The sequence below is a fragment of the Esox lucius genome, chromosome 11 (genome assembly GCF_011004845.1).
Source record: "Esox lucius isolate fEsoLuc1 chromosome 11, fEsoLuc1.pri, whole genome shotgun sequence".
Lineage (NCBI taxonomy): Eukaryota > Metazoa > Chordata > Actinopteri > Esociformes > Esocidae > Esox > Esox lucius.
The window spans coordinates 42,805,715-42,822,142 of NC_047579.1; the positions used below are offsets into that span (position 1 = coordinate 42,805,715).

A 16,428-nucleotide genomic window follows, 5' to 3' on the forward strand; every position below is an offset into this window, starting at 1 on the left:
CAGTGTGTGGCCTCATATTCATACCCCAGTGAATCAGGATGTTATGGACTAAGCTACATTTAAAATATCAAATCTTCATTGGAATATACATCAAAAAGGTTTTCTAGGGATGCCATTGATTGTGGACCAAATGTCTTTGTTCAACAATTATTACTCAGTTAAACATTAGATTTATATGATTTCTGGAGTGTTAAGTTGAGAAACAACAATGCCATTTTGTTTGTTCATGTTTGCTGAGAGTAACAATAATTCTGAGGGGCACTGTATTAGGAAAGAGGAATGATTACATGGCATTGGATCGAGTATGGGAGACGTGATCTGCCTATAGGTCAGTAAGGGAAAGTATACATCACAAAAGAAGATAACCATGCAGCATAGAACACCTGTCTCTGTTTATGATGGGATGCAGGAGAGGGAGGGGGAGGCTTGTCCAGACATCATACCCAATACAGAGGGGTTGGAGTAAGCATGGGTTAAGATGAAGGTATGTAATAAGATGAAACACAGTTCATAAGAGATCTGTGAATTATGTGCCCTGTTTATGTCTAATGTATTCAAACTAATGGAGGGCTCCTCTTTTACTTTATTTGTTCCAAGCAGGTCTATATGATGGTCTGTTGACTTCCGAATTTCTTCAGGCCATTTCCTTATTTTCTATTTGTGCAAGTCTATAATTTCCCTCACCACCCGTTAGGCAAATGTTTCCATAATCTTGTGCAATTTGTGACAAATGCACAGTATAAAAGGGGAGACGGAGTTAAAAATACAGGACTATACTGAAGACTATGCATTTCAGAATGAAGGATATGGCAGTACTCATGCTGGCACTCTGTTGTTGTCTGTCTGGGACCCAGGCTCAGGGAAACAATGACAACCAGAAAACCTGCTGTCTATCTGACACTTGTTCCCTGGCAAAAGAACTAGTATCTATTGGAGAGAAACTAGGAACCATGGTGGAGAAACAGGGAACTATGGGGGATAACCTGAGACTCATGGAGACCAGGTTACAAACCAGCGAGAAGGAAGTGGAGGAGCTGAAGAGATTAACTGCAGGTAATGTAACATCCTCTCTCTATTTCTTCCCTGTTATATTGTACCCCTATATTCATGTGAAAATATATTATTTGAGAAAATGATACTTCATTATATTGAGGCAGTGATGAAAATCAGATATTTTGCTGAAATAGTGTTCGTTTTAGGCTTGAACCCAGGCAGTGGTTCAGGTGTACCGGAAACAACAGGCTAAAACACTGGACCCCCCCCCTCGCCCCCCAAGTCAACACATTACATTTTTTAACAACCATTGTTGCTCTGATCTCTGATGTGAAACAGTTTCATATAAAACACCATTCATTCCATGTGTCTCCCAGGCCAGCCTAAGGTGGCCTTTTCTGCAACTCTCCGAGAGTCAGGTTCTGGGGACACTGGACCTTTCAAGACTCCGACTCCTCTTCAGTACAAGAAGGTCTTCTCAAACACCGGAAACTCCTACAACCCAGCCACAGGTACTCTAGGGTCTTGTAGACAGTATTTATTAAGGGAATTTGTGCGCAAGTTGCATCCATATATTAAACTATAACTATGTCCATACAGGTGTCTTCGCTGCCACAGTGAAAGGGATGTACTATTTCCGTTTCACCATGATGAACAACCTAAATTCTACTCCTAATTCTGTGGTGTGTCTCACTAAGAACGGCCAGAGGCTGGTGTCTGTCTGGGACACTGCAGGAAATGATTCCCATGACAGTGGCAGCAATGCAGTGGTCATTCCCCTGGAGGTGGGAGATCAGGTCTATGTTGAGTTGCAGGCTGAGAGGGTGATCTATGATGACACCATGTTCTACAACACATTCAGTGGCTTCCTGCTCTTCACCATGTAAACATGAAACACACTCCAGGAGTTCATATGCAGAATGTGTTTATAGTTTATTTAGGTTTAGAAGGAGTGTCTGATAAAGCATGAAAAACATGATAACATAATATATCATTGTTACATGATAATAAAGAAAATATTGTCGACTCAGTTGTATACATTTCAAGTTCATCTGGGTTGAAACCATTTGTTGGTCTTGGAGTATATAAATACATCATAGACAATTACAGACACAATGACCATTCGTTCAAAACAATGCCAATTTTTTCATAAACCTAAACAATAAGGGTACCCATAAAGTGCAGTGCAAAAATATTCAAAAACCTGACCAATTATCTAATTTTAACAAACAGTACATTGAAATATCATTCAGATTGATATGTTATTTTAAAAGGCTGACACTCAAAATAAATTCTTGTTAGGTGATCCTTGATTGATGTTAGCAAATAGTAAGAAACACCCCCATATAAGTTGCTTACATAAGTACTCAACTCATAAACATTTATATATGGCAGAGCCATCCTTCGCTGCAATAACAGCTATAATATACTTTCTTTGAACACAGAGTCAAAGTGATTTTGGCCTTTCCTGGGCTGAGAGGCTGGTTAAAAGAACAGCCCAAAGATAAATTAAAATTAACAACCTAAAAAAACATGCAGTAAAAAAGGGGTTCCCATACTTTTTCAACCAGGACTCCCTATTTTACATTTGGTTAATTTAGATTTTGACTTAGTTTTTTTAAAACAAAATAGTTAGCTGGCTTACTAGCAACTATTAATTGAAAGAAACAGTTATGTTGGTTTGACCGCCATGGTGCCTGTGAGATCCTATTTAATGGGTTTGTATTAAAGGGACATATTTTTGAGTTTTTCTGTTGTCATCTCAGAAAAATGTCCTAATATATCTTAGTGGAACATTTATTCAGTGGAAAAAGGCATAAAAATGGCATTCGGAAACATCTATATGTAGAATAGAAAAACCAGACCCTCCTACACCTGTACTGAAAACACTAAGACATCTCCGGATATATACACCCCTCAGCCATTACATTATTACCAGTTGCCTAATATTGTGTGGGTCCCCCTGTTGCCATCAAAACAGTCCTGAACCGTCGAGGCATGGACTCCACTAGACCTCTGAAGGTGTGCTGTGGTATCTGGCACAAAGACGTTAGCAGCAGATACTTTAAGTCCTGTAAGATGCGAGGTTGGGCCTCCATGGATTGGACCTGTTTGTCCAGCACATCTCACAGATGCACGATTGAATTAAGGAATTATGGAATTTGGAGGACAAGTCAACACCTTGAGCAAATAAGACATTGATGCAATGATTATCTCACATAAGGACTGACAGGTTCATCCTCGCATTGGAACGCGAGGATTGAGATACTGGGGTGTTGAAGTTCATGCAGTCCCCCAGGAGACAGCTGAGCTAGAGAATGGTAACAATGTGACTGTTTTAATTCCATGGCATTTTTTATTTTATTTTTCTCTGTAAAGCACGTTGAATTGCTTCTATGTATGAATTGTGCTATATAAATATAAATACTGCCATATCCAATGTTTAGTAATATTACTCAAAATGCTGCTATGTCAATAATACTACCCAGATTGCTGCTAGTTTACAGTACTCTTTTTTTTAAACTGCTGCTAGTGTACAGTGTTGTGTATATTTGTGTTATTTTATTATTATTATTCTGTCTAGCAAAATTTTTTGCTTATACAATCTTCTTCTTAACTCTAACTATGCAGTTGTCAGGTGCCATGTCATAAGAATGTCATTGTGCAGAATGACAACGTGTCGTTTGATGCATTTGACATATTTACCTTGAAACTTGAAACTCCATTTACTTATGTTCTGTTTGTGCAAGTCTTTCTACCATTTTCCTCTCCACACATTATTCAAATGTTTCCATAATATTGTGCAATTTGTGACAAATGCACAGTATAAAAGAGGAGATGGAGTAGAAAATAGTAAAAGTAAGAATACAGGATCATACTGAAGTAAATTTGTTTCAGAATGAAGACAAAAGGGCATCCAGAAACATATACAGCTCCGGAAATAATTAAGAGAGAACTGCAATTTTTTCATTCCTTTCCAAAAAAGTTGAAAAGGAAGGTTTTGATTGAGGAACACAAGGGTTCAAATTAAGAGACCACTGCAAATTGAATGCTTCTGTTCCTCATTCAAAACCTTTATTTTCAACTTTTTTGGAAAGGAAAGAAAAAGGTGCAGTGCTCTCTTATTTTTTTTCAGAGTTGAATTTGTCAAATGGAGAAGCCTGACCCTCCTTCACCTCTACTGAAAACACAGGGACGTCTCTCCAGAGCAGAACACCAGTTTGTAACAACAGACCCATTCATTGTAACACAATGCAACAACACTCAACATGAACTACCGCCTACACTAACATTTGAAAACTGTTGACACCTTTATTGATTTGCTAATTACACAACTCTGTGTATTCCCTCTCTGGTGACCACCTATACAGCTTACATTATCTTGTGTACCAAAGGACAAAGTAAGCAGTATAAAGAGACTCGGCTGAGGAATAATACAGAACCACACTGCGGGGAACGTTCCAGAAGAAAAGGAATTTAAGAATGAAGGGTTTTTCTGTTTTGTTTCTACTGTTGGCACCAGGCTGCTTGCTGTCAGTCTCTTTGGGAGACAACCAGGACCAGAAAGCATGCTGCTTATCTGACACTGGTTGCCTGATGAAAGAACTGATATCTATTGGAGAGAAACTAGGAACCATGGTGGAGAAACAAGGAACTATGGGGGATAACCTGAGACTCATGGAGACAAATAAGACATTGATGCAATGATTATCTCACATAAGGACTGACAGGTTCATCCTCGCATTGGAACGTGAGGATTGAGATACTGGGGTGTTGAAGTTCATGCAGTCCCCCAGGAGACAGCTGAGCTAGAGAATGGTAACAATGTGACTGTTTTAATTTCATGGCATTTTTTATTTTATTTTTCTCTGTAAAGCACGATGAATTGCTTCTATGTATGAATTGTGCTATATAAATATAAATACTGCCATATCCAATGTTTAGTAATATTACTCGAAATGCTGCTATATCAATAATACTACCCAGATTGCTGCTAGTTTACAGTACTCTTTTTTTTTTTATAGCTGCTAGTGTACAGTGTTGTGTATATTATTGTTATTTTATTATTACTATTCTGTCTAGCAAAATTTTTTGCTTATACAATCTTCTTCTTAACTCTAACTACGCAGTTGTCAGGTGCCATGTCATAAGAATGTCATTGTGCAGAATGAAAGCGTGTCATTTGATGCATTTGACATATTTACCTTGAAACTTGAAACTCCATTTACTTATGTTCTGTTTGTGCAAGTCTTTCTACCATTTTCCTCTCCACCCATTATTCAAATGTTTCCATAATATTGTGTAATTTGTGACAAATGCACAGTATAAAAGAGGAGATGGAGTAGAAAATAGTAAAAGTAAGAATACAGGATCTTACTGAAGTAAATGAGTTTCAGAATGAAGGATGTTACAGTATTCATGCTGGCACTCTGTTGTTGTCTGTCTGGGACCCAGGCTCAGGGAAACAATGACAACCAGAAAACCTGCTGTCTATCTGACACTTGTTCCCTGGCAAAAGAACTAGTATCCATTGGAGAGAAACTAGGAACCATGGTGGAGAAACAGGGAACTATGGGGGATAACCTGAGACTCATGGAGACCAGGTTACAAACCAGCGAGAAGGAAGTGGAGGAGCTGAAGAGATTAATTGGAGGTAATGTAACATCCTCTCTCTATTTCTTTCTTGTTATATTGTACCCATATATTTATTTTAATAATAAAATTATACTTCATTATATAGAGGCAGTGATGAAAGACAGATCAGTTATTTTGTTGAAATAGAGTTAGTTTTAGGTTTGAACCCAGGTAGCAACAAACTAAAACACTGGACCAAGTCAATACATTACAATTTTACCAAACTCTGCTCTGATCTCTTATGTGAAACAGTTTACTATAAAAAATGTATTCCATGTCTCTCCCAGGCCAGCCTAAGGTGGCCTTTTCTGCAACACTCCAAGAGTCAGGTTCTGGGGACACTGGACCTTTCAAGACTCCGACTCCTCTTCAGTACAAGAAGGTCTTCTCAAACACCGGAAACTCCTACAACCCAGCCACAGGTACTCTAGGGTCTTGTAGACAGTATTTATTAAGGGAATTTGTGTGTATATTACATTAATATACAGGTGCTGGTCATAAAATTTGAACATCATCAAAAGGTTGATTTATTTCAGTAATTCCATTCAAAAAGTGAAACTTGTATAAAGTTTACATTCATTCCTCCCAGACTGATGTATTTCAAGTGTTTATTTCTTTTAATTTTGATGATTATAACTGACAACTAATGAAAACCCCAAATTCAGTATCTCAGAAAATTTGAATATTGTGAAAAGGTTCAATATTGAAGACACCTGGTGCCACACTCTAATCAGCTAATTAACCCAAAACACCTGCAAAGGCCTTTAAATGGTCTCTCAGTCTAGTTCTTTAGGCTACACAATCATGGGGAAGACTGCTGACTTGACAGCTGTCCAAAAGACGACCATTGACACCTTGCACAAGGAGGGCAAGACACAAAAGGTCATAGCTAAAGAGGCTGGCTGTTCACAGAGCTCTGTCTCCAAGCACATTAATAGTGAGGCGAAGGGAAGAAAAAGATGTGGTAGAAAAAAAGTGTACAAGCAATAGGGATAACCGCACCCTGGAGAGGATTGTGAAACAAAACCCATTCAAAAATGTGGGGGAGATTCACAAAGAGTGGACTGCAGCTGAAGTCAGGGCTTCAAGAACCACCACGCACAGACGTATGCAAGACATGGGTTTCAGCTGTCACATTCCTTGTGTCAAGCCACTCTTGAACAAGACACAGCATCAGAAGCGTCTTGCCTGGGAGAGGACTGTACTGCTGCTGAGTGGTATCCCTGTCCTTAATTGACCAGCAAACTCGCCTGACTTTAACCCTATAGAAAATCTATGGGGTATTGTGAAGAGGAAGATGCGATACGCCAGACCCAACAATGCAGAAGAACTGAAGGCCACCATCAGAGCAACCTGGGCTCTCATAACACCTGAGCAGTACCACAGACTGATCGACTCCATGCCACGCCACATTGCTGCAGTAATTCAGGCAAAAGGAGCACCAACTAAGTTTTGAGCGCTGTACATGCTCATACTTTTCATGTTCATACTTTTCAGTTGGCCAACATTCCTAAAAATCCTTTTTTTTTATTGGTCTTAAGTAATTTCAAATTTTCTGAGATACTGAATTTGGGATTTTCATTAGTTGTCGGTTATAATCATCAACATTAAAATAAATTCTTGAAATATATCAGTCTGTGTGGAATGAATGGATACATTATACAAGGTTCACTTTTGGAATGGAATTACTGAAATAAATAAACTTTTTGATGATATTCAAATTGTATGACCAGCACGTGTATTATACTATAACCGTGTCCCTACAGGTGTCTTCACAGCCACGGTAAAAGGGATGTACTATTTCCGTTTCACCATGATGAACAACCAGGGTAACCCTCCCAATTCAGCAGTGTGTCTCACCAAGAACGGCCAGAGGCTGGTGTCTGTCTGGGACACTGCAGGAAATGATTCCCACGACAGTGGCAGCAATGCAGTGGTCATTCCCCTGGAGCTGGGAGATCAGGTCTATGTTGAGTTGCAGGCTAACAAGCAGATCTATGATGACTTTATGTCCTACAACACCTTCAGTGGCTTCCTGCTCTTCATCATGTAAACATGAAACACACTCCAGGAGTTCATTTGCAGAATGTGTTAAGATCCATTTAAGTTTAGGAGTGTCATCTGATAAAGCATGAAAAACATGATAACAATAATATATCATTATGTTAAATGATAATAAAGAAAATATTGTCATCTCATTTCTTACACATTTCAAGTTAATCTGGGTTGAAACCTTTTATTTGTAATGAACACCAGGACCAGAGTTGTGTGGGTCCAATTGCAGAAGTGCAATGGTAGATTTATTGTTTACGTCGCACAAGGGAGTAGGCAAGCACACAAACGATGAAGACAGGCAGAGAGTCGGAAACCAGAATATCAGTCCTTGAAGGCGAAGGCACAGGCAGGGATGAGCAGAGACGCGAAACCGAGAGGCAGGCAAGTAGGTCAGGAAGCCGGGTGATCAATCCGCGGAGGCTACAGTACAGCTGGGAGAGACGGTAAGGATATCCAGGGGCAGGCAGGGAGGTCGGTATTCCGGGAAGGCAGTCCGTACAGGTAACTACACAGGTAGGGTAGGCAGGGAGAGACACGAAGGGGCGGACGAACAGGTCAAGACGCAGGGTTCTGGAAACAAGGAGAGAGGACGGGACAAGAGGGTAGAGAACACAACAGGCTGGGAATCAACAAAGTAATGAGCGCGCGATAGCATGCTTGGCAGGTCCACTGGGAACAATACCTCACGCTGGAGGGGAGGAAGAGCACAGGCTAAATAGAGGGGTTAACAGGGCACAGGTGTTCAATATTCAGGTGATTGGGATCTGGAGTGTTGGGTGCGTTCATGCGTGCTGGGAAGTGAACTGGTGGCAGGTGCGGAGCGTGGCAGGGAGGAGTCGGACCGGGAGTGACGGGAAGACCTCACATTATTGGTCTTAGGAGTATATAAATACATCACAGAGAATTACAGACACAATGACCATTCATTCACAGAAATGCTACTTTTTTCACAAAATTAAACAATAAGGGTACCCATTAAAAAATTTAATAGAAAACATGAAAACATTGAAAGATTTTCAAAATGCTGCCCAATTATCTTCTTTCACTGAATTAAAAATGTACATTGAAATGTAGTTCTAATTGATGTTAATGTAAAAACCTGACACTAAAAATCAATTGTTGTTGATGTTTGAAAATATTTGTAAAAAGAAAAACCATGTTGCTTACATAAGTACTTATAAGTACATAAGTACATAACCAGGGGTGTCGGTCAGGGGGGAAAAGGGGTACTATATAGGGCCCTAACATGTAGAGGGGCTCTCAAAAGTGTGTGAATCTTGAATAACGTGGGGAGGGGCCCTCAGAAAGAGAGAGGCTGGTTAAAAGTACTGCCAAAGATGAAAATCAAGTTAACATCCTATAAAACATGCAGTAAAAAAGGGGTTCCCAAACTTTTTCAACCAGGGCTCCCTATTTTACATTTTATTAATTCAATTTAGGATTTTTTTTCAACAAAAATGGTCAGCTTATTTCAACAAAATAGTTAGCTAGCTTATTAGCAACTATTAATTGAAAGTAACAGTACTGTCTGTGTGAGATCCTATTTAATGGGTTTCTATTAAAGTGAAATTTTTGCGTTGTAATATCAGAGAAATGTCATAATATATCTGAGTGGAATGATGAGCGTTTCACAACATTTATTCAGCAGAAAAAATGACAAAAGGGCATCCAGAAACACATACAGCTCCAGAAAGAATTAAGAGACCACTGCACCTTTTTCTTTCCTTTCCAAAAAAGTTGAAAAGGAAAGTTTTGAGTGAGGAAAAGAAGGGTTCAAATTAAGAGACCACTGCAAATTGAATGCTTCTGTTCCTCGCTTAAAACCTTTCTTTTCGACTTTTTTGGAAAGGGAAGAAAAAGTTGCAGTGCTCTCTTAATTCTTTCCGGAGCTGTATTTGTTAAATGGAGAAGCCTGACCCTCCTTCACCTCTACTGAAAACACTAAGACGTCTCTCCTGAGCAGAACACCATTTTGTAACAACAGACCCATTCATTGTTACACAATGCAACAACACTCAACATGAACTACCGCCTACACTAGCATTTGAACACTGTTGACACTATTATTGATTTGCTATTTTAGCAAGTCTGTGTTTTCCCTCTCTGCTGACCACCAAGTTTACATTATCTTGTGTACCAAAGGACAAAGTGAGCTGTATAAAGAGACTCAGCTGAGGAATAATACCGAACCACACTGTGGGGAACATTCCAGAGGAAAAGGAATTTAAGAATGAAGGGGTTTTCTGTTTTGTTTCTGCTGGTGGCACCAGGCTGCTTGCTGTCAGTCTCTTTGGGAGACAACCAGGACCAGAAAGCATGCTGCTTATCTGACACTGGTTGCCTGATGAAAGAACTGATATCTATTGGAGAGAAACTAGGAACCATGTTGGAGAAACAGGGAACTATGGCGGATAACCTGAGACTCATGGAGACCAGGTTACAAACCAGCGAGAAGGAAGTGGAGGAGCTGAAGAGATTAACTGGAGGTAATGCAGTGTAGTGTATTGTTATATGGGAATTAGCCTATGTTTCACATTTTAAATAGATGACCCTTTTCTCTTAGTCTGTAACATGTAACATTTCATTTTCTAATGCCTGCTTCCTGGAGAGTGTTCCTAATATGTCAGACAGTTTTATCTGATCATTAAATACATGATTGTAATCAACTTATTATAAACTGTGTGCTTCAAATGCTCAATGCTGATTGGCCGAAATCCGTTGTAATTGGGCTTGTAATTGGACACACCACATGAACGATATCCCATACAGTACCTTGTTACCTTTGTAATTGCATTGGTAACCAGTTGAAAATGGCAAAAAGGCATTTATTCTTTCTCTCTCAGGCCAGCCTAAAGTGGCCTTCTCTGCTGCCCTCCGAGAGTCAGGCTCTGGGGACACTGGACCTTTCACCACCGACACTCCTCTTCAGTACAAGAAGGTCTTCTCAAACACCGGCAACTGTTACAACCCAGCCACAGGTAGCGTGTGTGTTTTACATGCTAGTGTGTTGCGTGATATCTTGCAGTGTTGCTTTATGTTTTAAAACTAAAAGCTTAATTCCTACAGGAGTCTTCACAGCCCAGGTGAAAGGAATGTACTATTTCCGTTTCACCCTGAGGAACAACTTGCATTCTACTCCTAATTCTGTGGCGTGGCTGTCCAAGAACAGCCAGAGGCTGGTGTCAGTCTGGGACGCAAACGGGTCTGATTCCAATGACCACGGCAGCAATGCAGTGGTCATTCCTCTGGAGGTGGGAGATAATGTCTATGTTGTGTTGCAGGCTAAAAGGCTGATCTATGATGACACCATGAACTACAACACATTCAGTGGCTTCCTGCTTTTCACAATGTAAATATGAAATGCATGTTAGCAGATACAACAAGTAACAGGTTAAATTAATTTATTTCTAGACAAACAATTTACATATTTTATAAATTATTTATTGTCATACTCATTTGACAAGGTTTCTGTTCCACCACAAACCAAATAAAATTTCAAAATAACATGCAGTCATCAGGTGGATATGAAGATAAATGTAAAAATATAGAAAAATAAACTTTGGTCCTGGAGCTAACCATACGTTTTGCAATAATTTTTAACTGAGGTAAAAAATTAGGTTAAATGAATAACATTTGTAAACAAACAAACAGCCGTAGTAAATGAAAAAACAGTCCTTTACTAAGATCTGTACACAAATGCAAGAGCACATTAATCATGTCCACATTAGTCATGTCCCCATTAGTCATGTCCACATTAATCATGTCCACATTAGTCATGTCCCCATTAGTCATGTCCACATTAGTCATGTCCCCATTAGTCATGTCCACATTAATCATGTCCACATTAGTCATGTCCCCATTAGTCATGTCCACATTAGTCATGTCCGGGGCCACAGTGTCGCCGGACCCCCCCGTCTCAGTTCCTAGGTCTTACGCTGCTATACTATTGTCCTGGGGGATTGGGTCAGTTATCCTTCCCCACAAAGTTCTCCTTCTCCACTATAAATCGTTGTTGATATGATGAATGCATTTTCTGAATTTTCCCAGTCTTCTCCCGTTTTAAACTTTAGGAGGACATGAGGTCCTGGTCCACACCTGCAGAGTACCTGATTTGGGGGGCCCGTTGCTGTCCCTGTCCTTGTCCATCTGGTCATACTTCTGCCCTAGTCTAATTTTAAAGAGACTCTCGATTTAGCCCAGATAAATGTATTAATTATTAAGAGTGAATTGCATAATTCACATGAAATACTCGCACACCAAAACAAACAACATTCACTGGTCTGATGAAATCAAGAATGAACTCTTTCGCCTTAATGCCAAGCATCATGTCAAGCAGTAAATCCAGATGAAACCAGGCACTGCTGCTAACAAGGCCAGGACCAGCCCTACGGAGAGGAATGGTGGTGGCAGTTGAATGCTGTGGATGGGATGACTGGACAGGTTTGAAGTGAAGATGAAAGGACAAATACAGAATCTTAATGAAAACCTGCTCCAGGGCGCTCAGGAACCTCACACTGGGGTGACACTTCACCTTCCGACAGGACAACAGTCCTAAGAGCACAGCCAAGACAGCACAGAAGTTGCTTTGGGACAAGTCTGTGAATGTCCATGAATGGCCTAGTTAAGAGGTCGGACTTTAACACAAAAGAACTCTCACTCAGAGAATCTGTAAAGAAGAGTAATGCTGTAAAGTAGCAAAATGTGGAGAAAGGGAAGGATTCTGAATTTTTCCGAATGTGCTGTATTTGTATAGAAATCTCGTTTATCAAAAAAGTATACTACATCATGTAAAATCGTAAAATTGATAGATGTTGACATAGCCACAATCCTCTAAAACTTGTTGATTTGACTTCTAAGATCTAAACAGAAAGCTAAGTGAATACATTTCTTGGCTTATTCAAGACATTTTTATTGTGTGTGGTATGACAATGTAATGACATTTATTTTAATCAACAAAACTGTAACATTGATTATATTGATTTGACTTCTTGGTTCTGAATGCTCACATGGTTCTTAGCATACCAAACTTGATTTAGCAATTTTAGACAATGTAATGGCTTATAATAATTGTATTTTTAAGTGAGCACTCAGGAACCTTGCTTTAGTTGTTTTGACATTTAGTTGAAGCCAACTCAATTTAATATGATTTAGCAAATCAACACATTTTGCACCCAAAGTTGACTTAGCTAAACATTTATGATTTGGACTATTTATAATATAATTAACAGTGCTGTATATTTTTTGGTGTTTAACATTTATTCAAACAGATCAAGTTTTTTATTTCTCAAGTATTTGGAACTTTTTTCCACACATTTATATGTGTTAGTCTTTGCACATATGAATGTTTCTTATCTTCTGTAGGATTTTTTTCTTCCTGTTTGCGCAAGTTTGTTTTTCCCCATCTGTCGACCACACAAATATGTCCATCTTATGTAATATTAGAGAAGCGCATATCATAAAGAGGGAGACTTGGTTGAGAAACTATACAAGGAAATTTGCAGCAACTTTGTTTGAATAATTTATTTTGAGAATGAATGGTATTACAGTCTGTTTGCTGGCACTTTGCTGCTGTCTGTCTGAGACACAGGCTCAGGAAAACAACCAGGACCAGAAAGCATGCTGCCTATCTAATCCTGGTTGCCTGATGAAAGAACTAGTATCTATTGGAGAGAAACTAGGAACCATGGTGGAGAAACAGGGAACTATGGGGGATAACCTGAGACTCATGGAAACCAGGTTACAAACCAGCGAGAAGGAAGTGGAGGAGCTGAAGAAAATTATTGATGGTAATGTCGACCCCCTCACTATTTATTCTCTATTATAAGATACAGCCTGAATGAACCTTTGTTACAACATCTGTTACTCTGATCTCTGTAGACATGTTTGGGTACAACTGATGTAATGCACAGTTCTTTATAACCCAGGTGCTTAGACTCCTGAATGCTGATCAGCTGAAAGATGTGGTATATCAGACATTATACTCTAAAATAACAATGTTTTCCTGTTGTAATTACCATGATACCAGGTTTAATGTAGCAATTAGGCATTTTGGGGGTTTGTGGTATATTGGCAATCCTCTGGGATGCATTGTGCCTAAGAACAGCTCTTAGTTGTGGTATATTGGCCATATACCACATCCCCTTGTCCCTATTTGCTCAAATGTTGATAATATTATCTATTCTGTATCTCTCTCAGGTCAGCCTAAGGTGGCCTTCTCTGTTGCTCTCAGAGAGTCAGGTTCTGGGGACACTGGACCTTTCACCACTAACACTCCTCTTCAGTACAAGAAGGTCTTCTCAAACACTGACAACTGTTACAACCCAGCCACAGGTACTATAGGGTTGTTGTAGATAAGTGTCAAGGGAGTATAAGTTCAAACAGATTCTGTTGTTTATAAACCTAAAATGATTTCCCTACAGGTATTTTCTCTGCCACAGTAAAAGGGATGTACTACTTTCGTTTCTCGATGATGAACAACCTAAAGGAACACCCTAACTCTGTGGTGTGTCTCATAAAGAACGGCCAGAGGCTGGCGTCCGTCTGGGACACCAATGGGCCCGATGCCAATGACAGTGGCAGCAATGCAGCGGTCATTCCCCTGGAGGTGGGAGATCAGGTCTATGTTGAGTTGCAGGCTAACAGGCTGATCTTTGATGACACCATGTTCTACAACACATTCAGTGGCTTCCTGCTCTTCACCATGTAAACATGGAACACCGGTTTACTACTAACAGTGTGGCAGTTACATAACATTACTTTCATATAATTTAACTAGTATTCTGTGCATCATAGCAGACAATGTGGCAGTAATACCAATAAAATATACAGCTGATTATTTGATTTATTGTGTTTCACATTCTTATTCACCAAGTTAAACTTTGTGTCGAAATAATATGCCGTCAACAAGTGTATTTAAAGGTTGATGTTGACAGCTATTAGGTATAGACAACTGTTACTCCTGGTGGTATAAAGCTCTGCGAAAAAATTAAGAGACCACTGCACTTTTATCTTTCCTTTCAAAAAAGTTGAAAAGGAAAGATTTGAGTGAGGAATAGAAGTGTTTAATTAGCAGTGGTCTTTCAATTTTTACCCTTCTGTTCCTCACTCAAAACCTTCATTTTCGAAGGTGCAGTGGTCTCTTTTATTTCCGGAGCTGTATACACATTTGTAATTGTTCACTGTGGTGATTTTGTTTTTAACTAAAATCGACAAATAATGTTCTGTGACTTATCAGTTAATATTGTTACATACTGTTCAATATGTGTTCACATTTAAAGTGTCTTTAAATCATTCATTCTATGTAAAGTTTTGTTTTAAACACCGGTTTCAGATGTAAAATATATATATTTTTTCCTGTGTTTGAGGACTGGTCAGACAGAACATGGGCAGAGGTCCTGCGACCATGTGGGACATACAGGCTGCCTTAAGCGTAAAGCAGAGGTCTGCCTGGTCTAGGATCTACTGTCTGTTGGTTTTTAACTACATGTAAATCAGATCAGTCCGTTAAAAAATTTGGATGTTCAGTCTAATACATTGCACAGTGTTCCATGATACTGTTACAACTCCTTCACAAAATTAGTTCTTAGGTAAATCCTCTCATTAAAATGAATCTATCCATGGCAAGGCATTCCCTAAAGCCTTAATGTAAGATATTAGGAGTGCTGCAAAATTCATCAAACCTTTCCAGTGATCCAAATTAGCCCATCAACTCTCTAGGAGTCTTCCAACCAAAAATGACGTGATGCACATCCAGTTGGAACTTCTATTAAACCAATACCTGAATTGAAAAGCACTGTCATTGTTAGAACTATTTAAATGCAAATACCTCAACAAAGAATACGGTAATAACAGGAGCAACAGCAACCACACACTCTGAACAGACAGACAGACACACACACACACACTGCTGTGGATCTTGAAATATTAGCAACTGCAGTTTATGGCCACTAGGCGACACATAATAGCTAGTTTGTCTGTGAAGATGAATTAGGCTGAGACTGGTAATGTCAAATTCAGATTGAATAGAAATGAGTGTGCATTGGTGTTTAGAATGTATTGGCATTATTATTATTTATTTGCAATATCGGCAAGTCATTCTTTTCTGTATCTGTTAACAAAGAAAGTGACAAGTGTACAGTGAAAGAGGAAGACTTGGCTGAGAAACAATCCAGAGCCATATAACACAAAAGGGTTTTATAAGAAAATTCATTTTAGAATGAAATGTATGTGTAATTTAAGGGCCTGGAGTGGCACTAGGCTACTGTCCAACCATTACAAAAAACAAGTTGCAAATTAGATTCTGGTTGCCTGATGAGGGATCTGATATCTATTGGAGAGAAACTGGGAGCTATGAAGGATAGTTCCCAGGTTTTACATTTAATTAATTTAAAAAATATATAACAGATTTTTTTTTTCACTGGCATTATTTCATTATTTTCTTATTTCTGTGTTGATCAGAGGAAAGAAATCCAGACCAAATCCTTTTAAATTTCATGTTATCACACACAAAAAGAGGGGTGAATACTTTTTGAGAGGCAATATGTAATGGTTCACTCTTCTGTAAAAAGAAAACATTCCTATTATACATCTCTGGTTTTGAGTGAGGATCAGAAGGGTTAAAATTAAGAGACCAATGCAAATTAAACGCTTCTGTTCCTCACTCAAAACTTTCCTTTTCAACTTTTTTGGGAAGGAAAGAAAAAGGTGCTGTGGTCTCTTAATATTTTTCAGAGCATTATGTTATCA

The 16,428-nt window shown here is 39.1% G+C and overlaps 4 protein-coding genes across 6 annotated transcripts; all 4 read left to right on the forward strand.

Annotated features, from left to right (window-relative positions):
* Window positions 1–745: 745 nt before the first annotated feature.
* Window positions 746–2,023, forward strand: LOC105013358 (complement C1q-like protein 2). The gene is made up of 3 exons (XM_010874834.4): window positions 746–1,053; window positions 1,371–1,505; window positions 1,594–2,023. Exons 1-3 carry the CDS (start codon window positions 786–788, stop codon window positions 1,878–1,880), a joined length of 690 nt encoding a protein of 229 aa, XP_010873136.2. The 5' UTR covers window positions 746–785; the 3' UTR covers window positions 1,881–2,023.
* Window positions 2,024–3,174: 1,151 nt separating this feature from the next.
* LOC117595158 (complement C1q-like protein 2) lies at window positions 3,175–7,784 on the forward strand. Of its 3 annotated transcripts, none has more exons than XM_034294985.1 (4): window positions 3,175–3,314; window positions 5,449–5,647; window positions 5,916–6,050; window positions 7,395–7,784. In XM_034294985.1, exons 1-4 carry the CDS (start codon window positions 3,312–3,314, stop codon window positions 7,679–7,681), a joined length of 624 nt encoding a protein of 207 aa, XP_034150876.1. In that variant the 5' UTR covers window positions 3,175–3,311; the 3' UTR covers window positions 7,682–7,784. The 3 variants fall into 3 exon arrangements, with proteins under 3 accessions (XP_034150876.1, XP_034150875.1, XP_034150874.1); XM_034294984.1 differs by lacking the exon at window positions 3,175–3,314 and adding an exon at window positions 4,669–4,812; XM_034294983.1 differs by lacking the exon at window positions 3,175–3,314 and having other exon boundaries at window positions 4,855–5,647.
* A 2,056-nt stretch (window positions 7,785–9,840) lies between these two features.
* LOC117595159 (complement C1q-like protein 2) lies at window positions 9,841–11,258 on the forward strand. The gene is made up of 3 exons (XM_034294986.1): window positions 9,841–10,169; window positions 10,527–10,661; window positions 10,750–11,258. Exons 1-3 carry the CDS (start codon window positions 9,914–9,916, stop codon window positions 11,034–11,036), a joined length of 678 nt encoding a protein of 225 aa, XP_034150877.1. The 5' UTR covers window positions 9,841–9,913; the 3' UTR covers window positions 11,037–11,258.
* A 568-nt stretch (window positions 11,259–11,826) lies between these two features.
* On the forward strand, window positions 11,827–14,523 carry LOC117595160 (complement C1q-like protein 2). Its single transcript, XM_034294987.1, has 3 exons — window positions 11,827–13,469; window positions 13,879–14,013; window positions 14,103–14,523. The coding sequence occupies exons 1-3, from the start codon at window positions 13,214–13,216 to the stop codon at window positions 14,387–14,389; spliced, it is 678 nt and encodes a 225-aa protein (XP_034150878.1). The 5' UTR covers window positions 11,827–13,213; the 3' UTR covers window positions 14,390–14,523.
* Window positions 14,524–16,428: the final 1,905 nt, after the last annotated feature.